This window comes from Mustela nigripes, chromosome 1 (genome assembly GCF_022355385.1).
Source record: "Mustela nigripes isolate SB6536 chromosome 1, MUSNIG.SB6536, whole genome shotgun sequence".
Taxonomy (NCBI): Eukaryota; Metazoa; Chordata; class Mammalia; order Carnivora; family Mustelidae; genus Mustela; species Mustela nigripes.
Window position 1 is genome coordinate 89,388,159 of NC_081557.1, and position 22,831 is coordinate 89,410,989.

Here is a 22,831-nt window from a genome sequence, read left to right on the forward strand (position 1 = left end):
TTGGGAGGCGTCTGGTGAGTGAATGTAATTTGCCATGACACTCAGATCTTTGGTGACTACCTGGGCTGCCCATCATGGACAGATTTTGCTGTCCTTCCCAGGAGAGGGGATGATTTAAAAAAAAAAAAAAAAAAAAAGACATCCAGAGAACAAGCACAAGGTCCAGGGTCAACCATGTGTCCTGCCTTGGGGTTCCATCCTTGATTCTAACTTGTTGCATGATCTAATATTCAGTGATTCTGTTCCATTCTCTAGGCCTAGACTGTTTCTCCACAAAAGGAGGGAAAAAGGCTAGATGGAATCTACTTAAGAAATTCACAATATATAATATTAATAATCAATTATTCAAATTAATTCGATTTAATTACTCAAATTAATATTCAAATATTCGATTATTCAAATATTCAATCAATATATAATAGAGAGTGGGAGCACACTTGGGAGCATAAAGTATGCTTGTCACCATACCCATTATACACATGGAAAGATTGAGGCTTGGAGCCACTAAGAAATTTGCTTAAAGTCACACTAGGATACCATAGTGTGGATAATAAAGCTGAGATTTCAACCCAAGTTGACTCCACGGTTCTCCATAAACCTGACACTCAACTGTGTGTGATAGGTTCCTAGAATCATGGACCCTCCAAGGCAGCATCATGCAGACCATGCCAGGGGTAAGGCAGACACTCAGCAAGTGTTGATTCCCTTCCCCATTAGAACTGGAGAGAGGGGTGCCTCTGTGGCTCCGTCAGTTAAACATCTGCTTCCGGCTCAGGTCATGATCCTGGAGTCCTGGGATCGAGTCCCACATCAGGCTCCCTACTCAGTAGGGGTCTGCTTCTCCCTCTGCCCCACACCCTGCTCCTCTCCCACCCCTTCCCCCTGTTCGTGTGCTCGCTCTCTCTTTCTCACTCTCTCTAATAAATAAAATCTTTAAATTAAAAAAAAAAAAAAAAAGAACTGGAAGGAAATATACCTATCACCTGGTCCAGACAGTTCATTTTATAGCTATGATTCCTGAAACCCAGAGTGGGGAAATATAAGGTGCTCGAGACAACACAGCTAGAGTTGTGGGCAAGCCAGTTCCCATCAGGACGGGTCTCCTAACTGCCACTCAGTAATCAGTCCATTCCATGGCACGGTGGTGCGGTACTCGCCTGCCCCGGCTCCTGTCATGCTACTTAGCAGTAACCTTAATCCCACTATTCTAATGACATTTCATCAAAAGAAAACAGTGCCCCCGCCCCCAGGTTCTCAGGGTGAGGTTTACGTCCAGATAAAGCACATGTCTACTAAGTACGAACATACTTGGCTTGGGAACCGGCATTCTGTATTTCCTTGACATGTAGGAATTCACTCCAGGGGCTAGATATTTGCTCTTTTCCTCCCCGCGCCCTCATGATGAGGAAGATACGTGGGGAGGGGAAGAGAAGGTCCAGGCCGGCCATGAAATCCCTATCCCAGTGAATATTTTACTGTGAGTTCCAAAGGAAAGTAACGTAAGGAAGGGCAGATGTCCTGCTGTCCTGGACACACACACGCGTGCGTGCACACGCACACACAAGCACACACACACATAGCACCAGCTTGTGGTTGCAAAGCACTCTACAGATTAGTTCCAAGAACTTCAGCTCCAGAAAGAGAGAACATAATATTTTTTTAGCACTTAAGAGATTAAAAGCACTTTTAAATATATCGCTTATTCTTCATGATATTTCAATGATGGAAAAAAACCTTATCAAACGTTTTTCCAGATGCAGACACAGTTAGGAGAACACATAATGTACCCACTGTCAGACTGGCAGGAAGAGCAGAGCTGGACTCTCTACTTGGGTCGTTTACTTCCAGACCCTCCCCGTCGTCTGTCTGTACTGTTCTGTGAGGCAACCCTTTTGGGTTTCCCCCAACACCAGACTTACCTACCCAGAATGTGCCTGTGGATCCCTGCCTCCTTTGTGTGTTTTCACACGTGGGGCATGGTTGGTGTAAACATTTCCATGAGGGGAGCCTGGGACTTCTCCATGTATGTGGGGTCTCCACAGTTATTGAAAGTAACACTTGCCACAAGTCTGAATGGGGTTCTCTTTGGCATTTCCTGGGAGCTGCCTGGCATAGGGAAGCCTGCCTCTGAGAGTCGGAGCCTTGGTTATCTATGAAAGTAAGCGCTTTTCCCCGATAATTTTCATCTTTGAGAACTGTCTTCTAGCAAGGCTGAGATCCTTGTCTTTTATATTCCTGTGGGACCCCCAAATAAAGTGAGGCACCCCCTGTGGCCCTCCAACACTGGGTCTGCTCCAATAGCAGTGGAGTAAGATGGTCTCCTATGTGGCATGCTTGAAACACAGGTTTCCTCTCCCATAAAGTCCCTCTTCCCAGTTCAGGGGACAAGCATTTAGTATGCGCCTACTGTATACTTCAGGGAACTAGCAGCACAAAGATGAACAGGGGCCTCCCAGGTGAATTAGGAGACAGCTCACAGGAAGGAAGCAGCTACTATGCAATGCTCGTGCAATCAGAAGTGTGTACAGTGGTTGTGTGGAGAGGCTGTCACTCACTGTGGCAGGGCAGAGCATGGCTAGAGAGAAAGGCCAGTGAGGTAAGGAAGGCCCCACAGAAGGAAAGTCCTTCTGGGCAGCTCTGAATGGTGAAGGGGGCTCACCAGGAGAAGGCAAAGAAGGGAAGACCAGTGGGAAAAGCTTGCCCAAAGTTGCAGAGGGCGAGAGCGACAGGCAGTTCAGCAGCTGCTGTGTGGGTTTGGGGAGAGGGAGGTGGGGGCAGGCAGCCAGGGCTCCTAGAAGGCCTGTGCGCCCTGCATAGGAATTCAGACTGGACTCTGGGGGCAAAGTGTAACTGGAATCGAGGGGAATAGTACAGAGAGACTGTCTTTGGCTCCGTCTTGCCAGCAGTGGTATGGAGTGTGGGTTGGAAGAGGTTACAACGCAAGCAGGGCAACTGGTAAAAAGGTGTAGAGTGCAACCATCCCAGTGAGAACCAGTGAGGAGGAGCCCAAGGCCATGACAGCAGGACCACAGCAGAGGAGAGATCTGCTGACAGAAAATAGACTTCTACCCCTGAAGCTTTATCCTTCATAACAAAGGGTGGTCTATTTTGGGAATTTCCTGGTGGCTGCCTGCGGGACCGAAAGAGCCAACCCAGACACCAGTCTGAAAGGCCATGGTCAACCCCACTGCTGGATGATGGGCTGGAGGCCCCCTGGGGTTCCAGAAAGCGTGTGCTTGTGAGGTCACACAGTTCTGCAATGTTTAATTTTCAAAAGCTAATTACTGATTTCAAATGAGAAGAAAAAGAAGATTAGAAAACAGGAAGCATTCCAAATGTCATGTATCCGTGTTGAACTTTTTAGTTTATGAGGTGTTAAAGTTTGTTGTAGAGTTTCTTCTTTTGCCTGGGGAAAGGGAACACTTGAGAGGTTTCAGGGCATGTGATGACAATGCACATACACACACGTGCGCGCGCGGATATTCCCTTGTGTGAGTGTGTGTTTAGCAATAAGTAATAACCTAGATCCTTCCCTTCTTGCATCTTGAGTCATGTCTACCAGCAGGCACCGCCTGGGATGTGGCCTCCTGACCTCCCTTAGAGCTTTCCATGATGTTCTTTGGTTTACAAAGCACTTTCAAACACACAACTTGGGTTGATTTTCAGCATATTCTCACGAGATTGAAAAGGCGGGTGCTGTTATTCCCATTCTACAGCTGAGGGAAACAAAGTTGAAGAAAGGTAAAAGATTTATCCCAAGTGCATGGCTGAACCCAAGTGCATCTGAACCCAAGTCTTCGGATCTAAAATCCAGCACCCGTTCCGAATCCTGAACGTTCCTCACCTGCCTCCCACTTAAGCAGATTTTCAGTCCCAAAATCTATCCCCTTGCAGCTCCAAAGACTTATATTTCAGTTCGGGATAGATATTGATTGGTTTCATTATGAATAGAGATCTTGCTAAAGGTGATATAAATGTCTCTACTTTCCCTTGAAGAGTACCTAAAAGATAATTTAATGAATGACTCAAGTCATAATTGTGAACTCCTTTTAAAAGCGATCATGCCCTCAGGGGGACAAAGTGTTTGGCTTCTGCTGGCTGAGGCACTAAACAGCCCCCAGTAGCCCCCAGTAGTTTTTCGGGGGGGTTTTGGTTGTTGTTGTTTTTTGTTTTTGTTTTTTGTGGGTGAGTTTTTTTGCAACTCTCCTTTTTAAACTCCTTTCTCACACCAGGTTTTTATCTGCTACTGTTGGTATGTTTGGTTCTAGCAGCCCGTATTCCAGCTCAAATTTGCAGCTTTTATTTGCTGAGGGCTGGAAAAAACCAGATCATTAAGCTCATTACAACTGTTTCGAAAATAAAAATTTCAGGCTCTGAGAAAGAACTTGGTTTGCTCCCTTCTTATCCTTAGTGGGGTCCTAAATAGGTAAGGCTTCAGGCTCTCTGGATAAGAAAGCCATATGGTAGCTCTATAGAGCTCCCCTTAACATCGGGCTCACCCTTTGGTTCAAATTTTATTGAGTACATATCTATCTTGTTACCCTTATTAGCCTGGAATGGGGCCCCAGGGACAATGGTTGGCTGAACCCCCACAATCGGTAGTATAAGCTACATTCTCTAAGGTTGGGGAGCAATTATGAAATTTGTTATAAAAAGTTTAAGGGATGGGGCACCTGGGTGGCTCAGTGGGTTAAAGCCTCTGCCTTCAGCTCAGGTCATGATCCCAGGGTCCTGGGATCGAGCCCCGCATCGGGCTCTCTGCTCAGCAGGGAGCCTTCTTCCCCCTCTCCCCCTGCGTGCCTCTCTGCCTGCTTGTGATCTCTGTCTGCCAAGTAAATAAATAAAATCTTAAAAAAAAAAAAAAGTTTGAGGGAACGTGAGTCAAAGGATTCCCTAATCATCCGTTTCCCTGCCTAGGAAAGGGAAATAATTTCTGATTCTTACCCAGGTCTCAAGAACTTGGGCTAAATGTCTATGCAATATATTCCAGGGAAGGTGTTCCTTGCTTTTGCCCCCCCAGACAACATGAAGATAATGATGGGGCACGTTCATTACCGAGAGACCAGTCCTGCTTGTTCTGGCCTGCCCAGCAGAGCGTGATAACCTGTTACTCAGTAGGTGCGGATTAGATCCGTGGGGGGATTAATGCAGAAATGCTTCCGACAATCCTAGAATACAGGACACTGGGTCTCAGAGAAGTCAGATGCCCTCCCAAAGGCCCTACAACCAGAAGTGGCAGAGGCGGAATAATGAACCTAGGCCTGACTGGATCCAGAACCCTCTTTCCACTGTATCACGCAGCCTTAAAAAGCCACGCCAAAGTCGGCTGATTTCCTTTCCCATAGGGTTCCTTGAAATGATGGTCAGGCGAACGCCATTGTTACTTTTTGTAAGCGTGTGTACAGGGACCCATGTATACAGGCATGCCTGTATAACCCTGAAAGTCAAGATTGGGTCATATGGTGGAGACAGGACTCATTAACAGATCACTGCCATCCAGGAGGGACGTCTCCCACGGCATGCCATAGGACTCTGTGCGTGGTCCGGTCTTGCTAAGAATGTGATCCGTAATTCAGATGAAGCTGAAGCTTACAGCCTTCATAAATGTCCATATGAGGGGCAGGCAGCAGCACTACCTGGTCCTCGGCCCCAAGAGATCAAGATTAAAAAAAAGAAGAAGAAGAAAAAAAAAGCGTGAAGCTATGGAAGGATGGGAAGAAAGTAATCAGATAAAAACGTAGGAGCAAATAGAAGAAGACTTTACTTAGAATATGAAAATTAGCTGTACAAGTTGAGACAACAGTTAATATTAAAAATACTGGAGAGACATTAATGAATTCTAAGAGCATGTAAGTTGACAGTGTGATATTATTATCTTTTAAAACAATCTGTAGGCTAGGCGCTCCTAACGGAAACAGAGGATCGAGGGAGGTTCCCCTGTTTGACCGTGTAAGTTCCATGAAGAGGGGCGGGTTACAGGCTTGTCTGTGCTTAACACAGGGCATAACACAGAGTACATGCTCAGTAAAAGTTTGTTGAATGAGGAAATGGATGAGCGAATGAACAAGGGACCCCACTGTGCTCTGGCCTATAACCAGATGTCATCTGACAATTGAATGTTGCACACCTGTGGATATTACGCTTAAAGATTGGTACAGCAAAATATATGTATATGCAAAGGCATCAAGGCACATAGGAGTTCAAAGAGGTCATGAGAGCTCTGTAAAAAAAAAAATCCTTAAAACGGCCTCCTGTCCATTGATAGGGTAATAAAAATGAAAATTACACTGGAACATAGATTGTGACGTGGTCATTAACAAAAATCAGATAACGATACGTATTGCCATGAAACAATCTATAAATCCCATCTTTAAGTTGAAGAAGAAAGTTTCAGAAGAATATACACAGTATATTTTATACTTGTATATGGACATGTATTTGCATTTTTTAAAAACCCACCAGCATTTCTACATTCCCATCTGCACCCATGTCCCTGCAAGCACAGAAAGAGAAGTCTTTTAGGCGTATCCGCGCCACACCGGGAGCAGGAGTTACTTCTGGGAAGAGGCCTGAGATGGGACAGCGATCAAAAGTCTTCCTTTTCATCTCTATTATTAATTTTTTTTTTTTTTTTTACAACCAGAAGGTATTCCTGTATTATGTGTGTCATTGCTTTCAGAAAGAAACCTGATATGTGGAATCATTTGGGTACTTCCGTATATCCGCCTGTCAAGGGCGAGATTTCGGGGTGATAGCTCTTCTCAAATATTAAACTGTTGTCAGGTAAAGTGGAAGGACGAGAGCTCTGGAGCTAAGGCAAGCAGAGTGACTACTCCAGAGCTGATGACCACAGGGGAGGTTGACTAACAGGAGAAAAAAATGGCCTGACGGTGCCATCCCCCCAACCCTGGAGCGGGCTGCACTTTGGGTAGTGGGGCCGGAAACCCTGGGTGAGCTTTGGCAGACATGGGGTGAAGGGCCGTCTAACAGGGGTGTGAAAGCATTCCATTACATACAATTAATACTTAAACACCAAAAAAAAAAAAAAAAAAAAAAAAAAAGCAAAATCTCAGATGGTAAAAACAGAATATATTAAGCTTTATAAAAATTTGCTCCATTTTCTCCTTTTAACATGTCACTAAAACAAAGCTTAGCCGTAAGATGTTATATCATGGATAAGTAAGTGTCTTGACATACAAGGTAGAAGGGAGGAGGAAGAAAAAGCCTTTGGGGCAGGGGGGATGGTTAGCCATCTGGGGAGCCGTTCCAGGAACAGGGCACTTCTGACCTATGGGACCCTTTGGCTCTCAGACTCAGTGTATCTTTGACTCACTCTGGGGTTAGAGGATCGTCCCAAATTTGCTGATGAAAAATAGTCACAGTGCTCTCAGGTGTCACTGGATGACCCAACCCCCACGTTTCCAAGAACCGGCCAGGAGAGGGCAGGCCCAGGAGAGCCTCATTACCCCCAAGGAACATTTTGTTAGGGGGCCCCGCTCTGGTTTGGGCTCAGTGGCTTGGTGCTGAAGCCCAGCCTCAAAGAGTTTAAAACACTGGGCCTCAGCCAAGGGCTCCGGGGGGGTGGGGGGGGGCCCAGCCAGCAAGCAGCGTTAGGAAATATGCATCCGGGACTGGATGGAGCCCACGACATGACTCTATTCGCATAATCCCAACAAGCTCCCCTTCTTGGGGAAAGGGGTGAGTTTGGGGGACTCACTTGCTGAGGAAAAGATGACAGGGAGCAGGGCAGCAGGAGGAAGAGAAGGCCCTGAAAAAGCAGAGAGACCAGAACTCATGGCACTCAGGACCGAGGGATGGGTGGCAAGGCAGACAGATTCACACCGACTATCCCTCAATCTGTTCATTTAGGACACACTTGCTGAATGTCCACACTGCCAGGAACTGCTCTACTGCAATAAATAAAAATGCAGAGCCTTTCCTCAAGTAGTTCACAGTCCAGTCCAGGAGGGAGACCCACTCACAGTAGGAGGCTGTTGAGATACAGAAGTTGGAGGGGGTGTCCCTGGGGGGCTGCCTGGAGAAGGAGACATTTGAGCTGGGTGTGGAAATGTGAATGAAAGCCTGATGGTGTGGGGAGGGGCAGAGGGGGAGAGGGTGTGTATGTGAGAGAGAGTGGTAAACGTTGGTGCCAGAGCTCGCTCCAAACAGTCAGGATGTCTGTAATTCTCTTTCCTCTCTACCTTCTATACACCTCCATCCCCTCGAAAAGGATTCTCCTTGATTCTCTGAAGCATCCAGTACTTAGATGTCTTTGGGATCGGGGAGAGAGGGAACCTGACAACCTCTTGGGAAGCTGGACTCTCGGATCCTCTTCCCTCTGAAGCATGCCTGAGTGTTCCCAGACAATGCTAGACCCTTGCTGGGTTGCCCGATCCTGGGCAAAGGCCAACCCCTGGGTCCTCCTGCTTTATACCAAAAAAGTGTCCGTCCCTCCTGGGCCCCTGGGCAAGGCCACACTCTGGAAAGTGCCCTGCTAGCCAGGAATCTGCCCTCAGTGCTACCAGGCTGAGTGCAAAGGGGAAGCACCAAGCCCTCAGAAAGGAAGTTTGCTCTGGTTCATGTCAAAGAGGAAGAGACCTTGCCTTTGGGCAGCTGCATTGTCTCTCCAGGCAGGCAGAGTGCTATTAACTTGTTCCGGCCTGCTAGCTCTTGCGCTAGCAACTCCTCTCTTTGAGGGTCCCAATCCAGAGCTAGGGGGCACAGAAGCACCCCACCCCTGCCTGCTGCACAAATCCACATTTACCCCCAGTGACTGGGTGTCCAAATCTTTCCAGGCTTCATTTACGGGCTACGCAAGTGGTCTACGAAACCTACTTCCCAGTCCTCAGAAGAGCCCACCCAGAAAGATGGGGTCAAGTTGAAACATTGTTCCTGTTAGGATCACATACCTTCTCTGAGAGATGTCACTGGGGTGGGGGTGGGGGTGGGGGAACTAATTAATATATAACTCACTTTAAGCAAATAAATCCTACAGATGACCTTTGGTTCTAATGGACTGTAAAAAGGCATTTTTCATTATTTGAAAAGATTCAGTCTAGGGGCGCCCGGGGTGGATCCGTCTGTTAAGTGTCTGACTTTGGCTCAGGTCGTGATCTTAGGGATAGAGTCCCATGTAGGGCTCTGCACTCAGGGGGGAGTCTGCTTCTCCCTCTCCCTCTCATTTCCCCCTGCTCATTCTCTCTCTCTCTCTCTCTCTCTCTCTCTCAAATAAATAAATACAGTCTTTAAGTTAAAAAAAGAAAAAAAAAATTCAGTCTAGTATTCCTTTAAATAGCAGGCTCTCTTGGTGAAGAAAAATAAGATTTAGTTTATAAAATCTTAGTGCATATCAGGAACCTCCCTCTTAGGTTTAGTGAGATTGTGAGACAGGCCTGTGTTTACCTGGCAGAGACGAAGTCTGGCATATTTTTCTTTTTTCTTTTAAGATTTTATTTATTTATTTGACAGTCAGAGATCACAAGAAGGCAGAGAGGCAGGCAGAGGCGGGTGGGAAGCAGGCTCCCTGCTGAGCAGAGAGGCCCATGCAGGGCTCGATCCCAGGTCTCTGGGATCATGACCTGAGCCGAAGGCAGAGGCTTAACCCACTGAACCACCCAGGTGCCCCTCTGGCATATTTTTCTTATATTGCTCTAGTAACAGGCTGAGTCAGATCCCAGGGCACAGGGAAGAACCTCAGAGGGAGGCCAGTGGTTGGGGGAAACTGAACAGAACTGCCATCTGGAAAAAGGTGAAACCCCGGCCCCCAGGCCAGTGTTGCGGCGACAACACCAATTTACTCATTTACTGTGTCCCAGATACTTTCCTTTCAAAAATCTCATTGAAACCTCCTCCTAACAATGCTCTAAGATTCTTGCTATCATTTCCTCCCATTTTACAGAGGCAGAAACTGAGGCAGAGAGCGAAGTGACCAGATGACACAGGGCCAGTTGGTAGAGCCAAGATTCGAATCCAGGTCTGTGGGAAGCTGGAGCTGGACCTCTGACCAGCACACGGTCATCTGTGAGCCTCAAAGCAGGGACAAACCTGCATCAGTCCATACCAGCAAAATCTGGGCGCCAGCCCTGGGGAGGAGTGGCCAAGAAACCAAAGCAAAACAGGATGTAAACCAAGGATCCTTGGGGGTTGCGAGCTAAGGGGATTTTAGTAGCCACATAGGGCAGAGGGAGGGGAGTCCTAACACTTGCTATGATCCCAAGCAGTGGAGGTCGGGGGAGGGGGGCGGGCTACGGGAACGGTGGAGGGCAGCTGCAATGAGCAGAACGAGCTGTGTTTGGAGACAGCAGACGGCACTGAACACAGCGCCTGTTAGCAAGGAGATGCTGAATCAAGGTAAGCTTCATGAATACGCCCTGGCTTGACCACCTACCTGCAAGTCCCTTGACCATTTTAGGGAACTGAACAGCTACATAGATAGGAGCAGCTCCTGAGCCCTGGGAGCAGCCTCCAAAGCCATTCTCGGGGCTGGACCAGGAGAAGGAAGTTGGAGATGGAGAAAGTGTATTTTCAGCTGCAGCTGGGAGTCTGGGAGAAGTAATTTCTTGGTTACTAGAGCTGCCTTGACAGCCCTGTGACTCGGGGGCAGAGAGAAAGCCAGGTCCCACCCCTACCCTGCAGGCACATACCCAGGCAAACACTCCTCAACCTGTACCCTTCTCACGCACAGGCCTAGGGAGGGGGTGCTTCTCGTGGGGCCAGGGGAACCCTCTGGGTGGGAACCCTTCTTCACCCCACCCTTTACCTGGCACCCTTCCCTGAGCCGGCAGATGCTATCTCTGCCATCCTAGCTGGCAAGCCGCGGCCATGAGAGGTCTGCAGCAGCCGGGATGAGTGAGAAGGCTCTGGAAATGTGGAAAAGTACTGTAAGGGTCTCTGGGTTACATGAGGTCATCTCTCACTGGCAAGAGCGCCCTCTCACTCGCTCTCTCTCTCAGCGGGGTACAGTCAGACAGACCTATTGTGTATCTGAGCCCCACCTTGGGTAACTTACTTAACCTCTGACTTATAGTTTCCCCAGCTATCTAATGGGAATAATAATGCTCACCTCACCGGGCTGTCGTAAGAATTAAGTAAGAGCGAACAAGACACAACTCTATGTAAAGTGCCCAACACATTCCATCATCCTCGGTTTGAATCCTGCTCTAAGCAAGTCCCTTGACCTTTTGGAAACTCAGTTTCTCCATCTGTAAAATGAAGAGCAGAAAAGCTACTGTCCTGGGTTGGGCTGACAGGTTTAAATGAGCTACTACTTATGAAGGACTCAACCCAGTGGGGCTATGAAGCTGAGGACTCAGAAGTATTGGCTTCTTCTGCAGCTGGGGCCAAATCCGTCTTCCCTTTCAATATGGTTGCTCCAAAAATACTCCGACATGAGAGGGGGAGGGGCTGTCCCTTCAGCAGTCTGCATGCACCAAAGGCAGCTCACTGAGATCCCAAGGGAAGTCCTCCTTCGTATCCCTGCAGAATCAGAGGGTTCGGATGCTGGCCTCGTCACCCCGCTGCTCTCCATCCCACACCTGCACAGAGAGAAACAGCCCACCTCTATGCCCCCATCCAGCCAGGGCCCGGGCTGGGGCCCCAGAGGGGCTTTGCGCTGGTGTTGGCACCATTGGGTAACCTGGAGTGTACAAGGGACAGGCCTCCTGAGAATCCACAGCCACTCCGATGTGCGCCTGGCCACCCTGCTCTCAACAAGTCTTGGTCCATCCAGTACAGGGGCCGACGCCGGGGGCCACACATGCGAAAACAGCTGCGCGTGAGGCCAGAGAGAGCCAAGTGTGGCTGGCAAAGGAAGACAAGTTCCCACCTCTCCAAAAACAAAGACACTTATCACGGCTTCCCACCCAAGCTTGGGGTTGGGGGGAAGGGGGCTCAGCTTGAGAGCTCAGGGAACTCAGAAAAGAATTACCATTCTAGGGGCGCCTGGGTGGCTCAGTGGGTTAAGCCGCTGCCTTCGGCTCAGGTCATGATCCCAGGGTCCTGGGATCTAGTCCCGCATCGGGCTCTCTGCTCAGCAGGGAGCCTGCTTCCTCCTCTCTCTCTCTCTGCCTGCCTGTCTGCCTGCTTGTGATCTCTCTCTATCAAATAAATAAATAAAATCTTTAAAAAAAAAAAAAAAAGAATTACCATTCTAGTAGCATCTGCAGCTCATCTAAACTGGTACGAGCCCAGCTCCGCAGCCACACAGGGAGAGGAGAAGACGAGAAAATTATGGGTTCTCGTGCATCAGAAAGTAATAGGAGCTAATGTTTATGGGTCGATTACCGTATGTCAGAAACTATTTGGAGTTATAAATCTCAGCCGTAATTACTCCTTACGACATGCCTAGGAAGGAGACACTCTCACTGCTCTCGGCTTCGGATGAGGAATAGGAGGACCAGTACAATCGGCTCAGCCCCACTGTCTGATGCCCCCTCAAGACAAGCCGGGCCATGGAGGGGGCAAGGCTGGGCCGTCTGGAGTCCGGCGGGCCTGGCTTTTAACTCGCTTCTGGACGGCGTGACTGTGGGAAAATTCCTTAACCACTCAGCACCTCGGTTTCCTTATCTCTAAACCTGGAATGATCCCATCTGTCTTAAAGGGTTGCCAAAAGTATTAAATGGAATAAGGGATATTTGGCACTATGATAATAGCTAATAATGGATTTTGTACTCGGTGCCTGCACACGGGCAGGATCCAGTAAATACAATTATTCTTGTATTATCTTGACCACAGTGGGGAAATCCCTCTGGAGAACGGAATTGAATCTTACCCGTCACCTCCTGCCTGCAAATTAATTCTGAGGTACAACAACCTAAGCCATTCTACGAGCCCAGCTTATCCCCTGACATGGCCCTTGTTCTGACATATTTAGGAATTTCTCAGACCTGCCTCTCTCACGGGATAGCAAGTCCGTTCTCCGAGGGCAGAGGCTGGGTGTATTCTTTCTGGGGTGTCTCCCAACAGGGCGGAGAGCCTCTGTTTTCCACCACCTTGGATCTCTCCGTGGAAGGACCGCAGCCACGGGTAAACCTTGCTCTCCTGGTGGAAGCGACCTGTCTCCCTGGTGGGTCCACTATCCTCACTGGGGATGACGGCCAACCTGGAAATCGTTTTCTGAAACCTGTGGGTGGTTCTTCTGGCTCCTGGGGAGGCTTGATTTGCATTTACTGAGCAGAAGGCAGGCACTCTAGACCTGCCGCAATGCAGAAGGGGACTGAACGAGAAGCACTTATGCTCCAGGCAACTTTCATTCAACTTCCAAATGCCCCATCGGACATCTGTGTCAGGGAGCAGCCTGCCTCTAATTCTGAAAGCCCAGTACTGTTTTTTGTTTTTGTTTTTTTGTTGTTGTTGTTGTTGTTATATGAGTACCAAGTATCTTTTGTATACTTTTAATAGGCACTGGCTTTTTTCTGGGGATGCCATTTTTGGTGTGAATTGAGGAAAGATTTTTATCTTAGGAGAGTTAACATTTTGGAAAATCATGGCTTTTGAGCTGCCAATAGAACATACCATTACCAGTCTGTATTTGTGTCTGTTGCCTGGGCACTAGCCTGCTACTAGCCCATTGAACCTTCCCGGGGAGCACACCCAAGGATTTGCTTGCTGAAATAGCTATTATTTTATTTTAAATTTTTTCTCCTTCTTTTATTTGGATCAGAGCATCCCTGTAGTTGTTTACTTGTGTTTTCTATAAATTCCATTCTAGGAGATTCAGGGGGCTTTCTAGAATCCTTGTTCCAAGGGACATTGGGTCTGATAAGGCTGAGAACCACAGTTTTAGAAGGAAGTGGGTGTGTGGGGGTTGGTCCCTTCTGGTCCCTCTGTTCAGACCTGCCTGTTGGCTAGCAGGGGACTTTAAGGTCTGTCCTCCCCCAGATCTACCTGTGCCTCGTGGCTGAATTTAATCCTGAAATAAGGTCTTTGGAAGCCCACTGTGGCCCTGAATCAAAATCACATCCCCAACACAGTTCCGCCAGGCTCCTATATTTGATTTTCAATTACTTCGGCACCTCAGAGGGGTAAAAATGAAGGATGCTACGTCTCAACACTTGAGGTTGGGCAAAATGCAGTTTGCTGGCTTCTCATCTTCTTCTGTCTCTTAGCCTGCCCCCGCACCCCCGGAATCCCATCTCCACTTGGAAGCATGGAACCAGAAGCTGAGTGCCCTGCAGAGAGAAACAAGCCTCAGAGGATCAACAGCCTTGCCATCCTTAATCCCCACCCCCTGAGGGTCCTGCAGGGGGATCTCAGAGCCCCCCCAACCCCCAGCTCATCACCCTGACCTCTGCCTGGCAACGTGTGCCTGCTTGGCTGAGACTTGCAAAACCAGCCCCACTGGCATGAATATTCCAGTGCCGGGGACTTCCCTTCCCTCCCCTGCATTTTCTTCCCCACTGGCTGGGCAGGACCCATGTTCTAGTCCCTCTGACTCCTAACTAGCCAGGGAAGTCAGGGTCCACGGTATGAAATGGTCAAACTTGGTCAATCACTTCCTCCCCTTGCTGTCTGGAGCTTGGCAGCTCTGATGCCAGCTCTCCCGAGGCTGCTCCCTGAGCGCCCAGGGGAGAGTGCTGACTGTGCCGTCCCGGCGGGCCCTCCCCTGCCAGCCTGAGAGCCTGGTCTGTCCTGGCCTGCATTCCCCTCGTGGGCCCCCCTGGAGAAGTCTTTCTGTCATTCTGGACCCTCAGAGGCTCCTAATTCCCTTAGGCTGAATTTTGTTGATTTTAGATAATTTTGGAGAAGACGCCCCACTGAGCCGATTAAATACTACAAATCAACACGTCCTGGGAGCAGCCAGAAAACCCTGGTGGTTCACGCTCCAGAAAGAAGGAACATCCCATCCAACGTAAAGCTTAATGCTGTGTGGGGGCACGCGGGGGCAACTGCTCCCAGCTAGCTGGCATGGCGGGCATGGCGGGCATGGGGCAGTCATCTATTCGTGCAGGTGAGCTGAGAAAGCCGTCAAGCCTAGGACAGAGAGAAAACCTCCAGCCACTGATTCTCAGCTTTGGTGGCAGGAAGCTTAGGGACGAGGACACCTGCCAACTTGCGTCCGATATCCTTCTGGCCTCAGAGAACTCTAGCATCCAGCAAGATGTCACTCAACAACACACATAGAAACATTGCTCTGATCTGTCCGGCAGAAACTCGTGGCCTGTGGGAAGCAAGGAGTCACCAGGACAGCACAGCATGAGGCTTCCCAAGGGTGCCCCTGTCCCCATGGACTTTCCAAGCCCCTGGAAGCCAATTCTACCTTCCGACATCCTTCTGAAGGTAGCTGTTGGTCCAAAGAGTGGGCAATGGTGACAGAGAGCTGTCCCCTGGGCTTCTGAACTCACCAACAGGGCACCCAGTCCTGCTACCCTCTCAGATGAGTCCTGCTTCTCTCCTAGGCTACACCCTCCAGTGGGTCTGTCCTCTGTCCGCATTCTCTCTTTTCTGTCTCCTATGCTGATGGCATTTCCTAACCCGCCACACGCCCACACCCACCGAGGTCTCCCTCATCTTCCAAAGCCTTCCCCATACACTGTCTCCACTTTAGGCCAATACCCCACCCCTTTGTCACCGCATGAGCACATCTCTGTCATTTCCGTAACTCCAGCTTGCCCCCCGCCTGCAGCAATCTGGCATCTGCTCTTAGCACAGACACCACGATGTGAACCCGTGTTCAAGCTTCAGGCCCTACAACACCTTTGCAGTCCTCCACACTGTGGCTCTCCCCCCGTGCTATGAAGATCTCTCCTTTGTGGGTGTGGTTCTCCTCCCCATCCCTTTGACCAATCTTCCTTGTTCATCTCGTCTACAGGCACCCACTCCTCAGCCCGTTCCACACGTGATTCCTCTGCAGGTCTTCCCAGGGTCCCCATCCCCTTCTGCACACCATCTCCAGGGGACCTCCCTCACTCCCACTGCTTCAATTCAGTGGTGACTCCCTGGTATGCATCCCGACCTCTCCCCTGGGCCCCACATCCCAGTTTCTCTCTGTGTTACTGGTACCTATAGCCCGTTCTCTGCCTTCAGCTCCTCCCATCATCTGGACATACTTGTTCTACCTCCCGATCTCCTGAGCTCTGCTTGCAGTCCCTCTAATGCTTAGCATCCCAAGCTAGAAATCTAAGAATTATGCTGGACCCTTCCTTTGCCATGTAGTCCAAGCTGTTGCCAAAATCCTCTTGACTGTCCATCAGAGACCGTCTCCCTCTCTCTCAAATCTGGGTCTCTCCAATGCATCCTAACACGGTCATAAAAATAGCAAATACTTACACAGTTTACATGTTCTAGACACTTACCTAAAAGGCACACACACTCTCATTTGACTTGCAACAGCTCTGTGAGATAGGTACCATTATTCTCCCCATTTTCCAGATGAGGAGACTGAGGAACATAGGTGGTGAGGAATTTTCCCAAGGCCACACGGCCATGCTTCCAGCCCAGGCGGTCTGACTCTGTGTTCACGTGCTTGACCTCTTTGCTCTCATCCTTCTCCTGAGGTTTGCCCACTTCTTCCTACCACAACAGCATTCCATCAGGCCTCTCCTCACCCTTCCTTCCCCTCTCACCCACACCCCTCTAATGCCCTTCCATTAAATGAAACTAGTCACGCTGGAAAACACCTAGTGGCTCCCTACTGCCCACAAGAGAAAATTCCTTGCAGTGCATTCAAAGTTCTTCACAACTTGGCCCGACCCACGACTCTAACTTCACCTTTCTCATCTCCCGCCGTGTTCATCTTCTCACACTTCCCCTGAAGCCATGCCCTCTCTCAAGTGAGCCCTCATGGGCTCCTATGCCTGGAATATTCTTGCCACCCTTCTCCGCCAGTCAAATTCCTTACTCCTCCCCTATCCCCCAGTTCAGACACCATCTCTTTGGTGATATCCTCGGGCAGGGATCCAGGAGCCCAGCTCTACTGGTCTCTCACAGAATTCACTGCACAGTTTTGTAACTTATCTTCTTACTCCTCACACCCTCTACCCAAAGCTTCAGAATGACTAAATATTCAAAGAATGAACGATGGGCCCCACAGCCAGCCTGCTGGGTCCTTCTGCCTCTGCCCCTACATTTCAAATGGTTCTTTTCACTGGATGACACAAAATCATAAAGACTGGAAAGATATCATGGGATATATTTCCTTCCCCCCCACAGTCTCCCGCTCAGGGTGAAAAAATGGTCGGACAGTCTCCCCTATTTCTCTTCAGAGAAAGAAATGAAAGGAGAGTGGGAGTCAAGCCAACCAGTCGGAATAGGGCAGGGAAGAAACAAGGGGCCATAACAGACAGACTGAGAGATCTCCTCATGCAAACGTCTTCACTATATGTGAGAGGAAACTGAGGCCCGGGAAGATGAAGGGGTTTGTCTAAGGGCAACGACTAGGGAGAGGTAGAGAAACACGTTGGCACCAGGACACCCGCCTTCCCAGCCAGGGATCTGGTCTTATCCTGTTGCCTCTCCACTTGCTCATCCTTCCCGGGGCAGCAGGCAGCACTGGCCCTGGGTCCCTGGGTCTTCCCACAATTCTCCACACAGGCTCAGGCTGCTTTCCTGGGACCAGGAAGTGAACAGGCTCAGTTCGAAAAACTTCCTGATGAGCCAGCGTCCCTTGCTCACGCAACTGTAGGACTATCTAGCCAAGACCTGGTTGCAACTCCCAGTTGCACCAACTGGCTTGAGGCTTCCCAGCCGGGGCTTCACCAAGGGCAGCAGCTCATCCTTTGCTTTCGGCATCTGCCAACCCCTTCTTTGTACCATACCAGGCTGCTCCTACACAACCACCCTTTCTTCCCTTCTCCACACCCTCTGCCACCCATTTCCTCCCAGTTAGTCACAGTGAGGTCACGCTCAGCCTCTGGGTCCCAGGCCTCTCCCTGAGGATGGCGTGTGTGCCGGGAGCGGAGAGCGGAGAGAATGTAGAGAAGGATGCAGCAGGACATCATGGGAAAGATGGGCTCTGGTGTCCAAGGGATGTGGGTTCGCGTCCTAGCTCTGCCGGTTGGCCAGTCATGTGACCTTCAGCACATCAGTTAATCTCCCAAATCCTTTGCCCAAAAAAAAAAGGTGGGGCTGCCTGGGAGGCCCCTTCCTCACCTGTCCAATGGGGATACTAACCTATGGTTTAGAGCAAGAATTTGATGAGATAAAGTACCCAAAGCCCCTTGCATAGAGCGTGGCAGACAGCGAATGTTGGTTTACTTCCCTCCTGGTGACGTGTGGAGGTATGACCATCAATGCAGTGGCTTGAGAGATCCTGGGGCCCCCCCTATAGGTCTGCGGGGGGCCAGAATGAATGTGAAGCTGTGGGTGTCCGTGTCGGATGGCACTGAGGGACAGAGTGGCAGGTAGCAGGGAGGAGCCTTGGGAGGGGCATGGGGGGGCATGGGGGGGGCATGGATGTATACACGCGTGAACGGAGGAGTGCTCTGGCGTAAGAGTATAAAGCAGTGTGACCCGGCTGAGCCTCTTTCTCCAAAATTCCCCTGTTCTTGAAAGGAGAGATCTGTCATGTCTGTTCTTGTCAGTAATGAGAAATCCAAAAAGCCTTTCCAGGGGAGGGAGGAGGGAATAACCCATCCCATGCTAAGTGAAGCAAACTCAAGTGAGGCCCACTCCTGGCAGAAGCCAGCACACTTTCTCCTGCCTGCTGGAGAAACCACACCCCAAAAGATGTTCAAAGGGTCAGGGGCCTCTCTGGAGGCTGCCTAGGGCCAGAGGGGCTGCCCCCAGCCTTGTCCCAAGCACAGAGGTTTCTCAAGCTTCCAAAAGATCACATAGGCACTTCAACCCACTGGGCCTGTGGAGCAGGCCACCTCCGGCCTGGGCTGGTGTGGTCACATCTCGGTGTGGAATGAACTCCTCCCCATGCATCCTCTCCTAAGGGCCTGGGACACCGAGGGGGTGCGGGTGGGGGTCCCAGGCTGCCATCCTGCCTTCTCAGAGTGGAAAGCACAGTGCACAGGACCCATCCCAGCCTGCTTAGGGCTCTCCTTCAGGATCCCAGAATCCTTGGGAATCTCCTCCGTCCTCCCGCCCTGAAAGCAAACCTGGCAAAACTATCCCTGAGAGAAGAATGTGTCTCATATGCGAAGACCATGGCTGAGAAGCTGATTCTACTGTCTTTTTCCCTTGGTGGCTCTTCCGGTGTTTCATAAACCAAGTTGGCGGCACGTCCTTCCTTGTAGCTACGTCTGAAACCTCTGCTTCAGACCTCGCGTACAGTTGGCCTCCACTGGTCAGCCAACTTCCACAGTGAACAAAACGCAGAAAGGGCCTGCCTGAGAGGTTCTGGCTTTGGACTCCAGATTATTGTTCTCTCTGACCATGAAGGATAGACCCAGAAAGGACCCAGCCCTTTAGGAAACGTTAGTAGTGACTTTGAATCACTATAGATAAAGGAGTCTGATCTCCGGTCCCACCTCAGACTGTCACCTAAACTTGGACGCAAAATATCAGAGCAAGAAGGAAACTATGATTCTCCAAAGCCCCTCCCATACACATTGGATCTTCTGTCGTCCCATCACACTCTTCTCTGCCCGACAGAGTCCTGCTCACCCTTTCGAGCTAAATTCAAATATTACCTCCTCCATGAAGCCTACCCTGATCTCCCAGGGAAAATGAACTCTTTCCCCTTCTGTTGGACACCAGGCTTTCTACACACCTCTAGCAAAGCAGGGATGCCAGTGTAATATGATTATTTCCTGAGGAGTCTCTTTCCTTCCCTCTCCCTCTCCTTCTCTCTCTCTCTCCCTCTCCCCATGCTACGCTCCTCCAGGGAAGAGATCCTGTCTTAATTTTCTTTGTATTCCCACACCTGGCATAGTACCCCTGCCCTACCCACCTTGGCCAAATTTAGGAAATCGATTAAATTTTCAGCGGAGAAAACTCAGACCACCTTCACTTTCCTCCCCCCAACACACCCTCCCACATCTGCTGGGGCACCACGCCCTGTCCGAGCCCTGTCCCTCAGTTTCCCTCCAGCCCCTGATCTCAAGGGGAAAATCCTCTCCCTCTGCCCCATCCTTCCCTTCACATCCGTCCATCTCACACCCTGTCCAGCACCACCTGCCTCCACCCGAAGCCCGCCCAGACTAACTCAAACCCCACGCAACTCGGTTTTCTTCAAAGATGCCAAGCTTGTGTCTACACTGACCCCCACCCCCACCCAGAGCCAGATTATATAATTTGTCCCGGGCCCTCTTGTTCTGTTCCTCCTGTTTGGTTCCTTGTCTTCCCCTTTCAGTCATAGTTCCCTGAGGGTCCCAGGTCCTCCATCCTTGGTACCTCCATACAGTCCTCTCCGTACAACTGGTCCACGCGGACCGACTCACTCAAGAGGAAACTCAGACTAAACACCATGATGGGAAGAGAGCTGTGGTCTCGGATTCTGCATCACATCAGGCTAGAATTCAACCCTAAGCAAATGCTCCATTTGTTAGCACTCTATGTTGATAGGGTAGCGGAGACCCCAACATTGGATTGTGGCCTGGGGCAGGGGCTGGACAAAAGGCTCCTTCCAAGCCAGAAAGCTATTGACCCTATGAATAAATACCTTGACATAATCTTTTTCTATCTCCCACACCTGATGTGGTCTAAGTGGCCGCCCCCCCTACCCATTTGTAGAATATATAAATATATTCCCCCCACCCCCATTTATAGAATAAAGGTTTTGTTTCTGAAACACCTTACCTGCCTGTTGAAATCTAGGCCATTTCGGTCATTTCCTGAAAGAGATAAAAATGAAAATATATGAGTTGCTAGCAGGACTGGAACAGACGGAGAGTTAGAGGGAAATGGCGATGAGGGGAGGAGATTGTCTAGATTTTTGAAAAAGAACACCCGCTTCCCCTGCAGCCAGGATCCTCCTACTTATCCTGTTTCCTGGAGAGGTCTTTGGAAACTCTCCTCCAGGGAGGTGGATTACCAGGAAGACTGACTAGTCGGAGGTCACCCAGAGTCACCCGGGATTGTACTTGACATCCCGGAGTGTGTGTTCTGCTGCTCTCCCTCAGACATAGCACAGGCTGTCGTGGCTAAGCAAGGAACGACCAGCCGAGGGTCCTCAGCCCAACACAGTTGCCCCATCCTGACCCTCCTGGAGAGAGGACACCTAAGTCATGTCATTGAGGCAGGTGTCTGTCTTTGCTTCCCCCGCTCTGGCTTTCATTTCTTGTCTGTTCATCTCTTTCCTTTCACAATGGAACAAGTTATGGTGGGACAAGTAAGTGTGTGCTTAACAGAGGAAAATATTTGGTACAGAAAAAGTATAAAGCAGCAGAAAAATCACTTTGCTGAGGGGCAGCTGTAATTCATATTTTTGTATATTTTATGGTCTCTTCTTATGCTTGTTTTTCCTCACTGATACTCACTGCCTGTATAAATTTCACCCGGCTTTTCCCAGTGAACATCATTAATATATCCCCTATACTATTAAGGGGCACCATAAATCTTTTTTTCCTCCTATGCTTGCAAACATCGTTTTTAATGGTTCCCTAATATTCCCTTCTGGGGACTGTAATTTGCTTAAATATACACCTATTGTTTGGGGACTTGCTTCCATTGTTAGTTTCCTTTTCTGTAACTCTCTATGGCTGTGGGGCGCCTGGGTGGCTCAGTCAGTTAAGCATCTGCTTTTGGCTCAGGTCAGGATCCCTGTGGCCTAGGATCAAGCCCCTCATTGGGCTCCCTGCTCAGTGGAGATCCTGCTTTTCCCTCTACCTCTGCCTGCTCCTCCCCCTGCCTGAGCTCTCTCCCTCTCACTCTCTCTCTGTCAAATAAATAAAATCTTAAAAAACAAAAAACAAAAAACCTTTCTATGGCAAAAGCCACCAAACAAGCTTCCTTTGTGTGCCATGGCTGCTGGTTCTGCAATAGCATTTACTAAACACCATACACTCAGAGCCTAGCAGCAGGATTAGTTTAGTACGTAACAGGAGTTCAAAATATACTGGTTGAATGAAAGAATAAATGAACAAGCGAATGAATTCAGAACTTTCAATCAGAAAATTCTTTTGCTTTTCATTGCATCTTCAATAACTTAGGAATAAAGTCTCCATTTCTTAACACAACACTCAATGCCCCATAGAACTATCCCTCAGGATCTGGCATATTCCCTCCCAGGTACCCAGAGGTCATGCACAAACACACCAAGACTGTCCTGTTTCCACACCTCTGTGCACCACGCCCTTTCACAGAGTTGGTTGGTCCCTCTCCGCTCTGGACCCCAGGAGCCCCCACTACCACCACATGGCACATGATTTTTTGTGGGCCTCTCTCTCCCACTAGACTATGAGTTCCATGAAAGGGGGGACATGACATCCATTCTCAGTGGCCATCATGGTTTCTAACACAGCCCAGTGTCTCAAGAAATGCTGGTAGAAGAATGAATGGGATCTAAGAGAATCCTCTGGAGATTTAACTTAAGTCCCCTTGCTCTGTTCTGTTCTAAATGAGGACGGGGAAACGTGTCCCTTCCTGCATGGTTGTGAGGGCACCAGCAAGATGAGAGCAGGGGATGAAGGGGGGGGGGGGTCATGAGAAGGGCTTACAGAGAGACACAGATTGATCTCCTCTGGATAGCAGTCTGATTTTGAGATCGATTAATATATAAAATCAGCAAGGGGAGCTAAAGGTAGGAAGGACCCACAGTCTGAAAGCAGTTGCACATAGAAAGATAGACCTAAAGGTAAAATTGCTTTTATCTTTTTTTTAATTGAGGTGTAACTGACATACAATATTAGTTTCAGGTGTACCATGTGATTCAACGTTTGTATACATTGTGAACTAACCAATCACCACAGTACTTCTAGCAAACATTCACCACCGTCCATGGTTACAA

The 22,831-nt window shown here is 49.3% G+C and overlaps 1 protein-coding gene across 1 annotated transcript in view; it reads right to left on the reverse strand.

Moving 5' to 3' along the window:
* POU2F3 (POU class 2 homeobox 3) overlaps positions 1–22,831 on the reverse strand; it is a 76,673-nt gene that overhangs the window by 24,501 nt on the left and 29,341 nt on the right. The window contains exon 3 of the mRNA XM_059415369.1: positions 20,683–20,717. Coding sequence (XP_059271352.1) covers positions 20,683–20,717 — 35 coding nt within the window. The remainder of the gene's footprint in view (positions 1–20,682; positions 20,718–22,831) is intronic.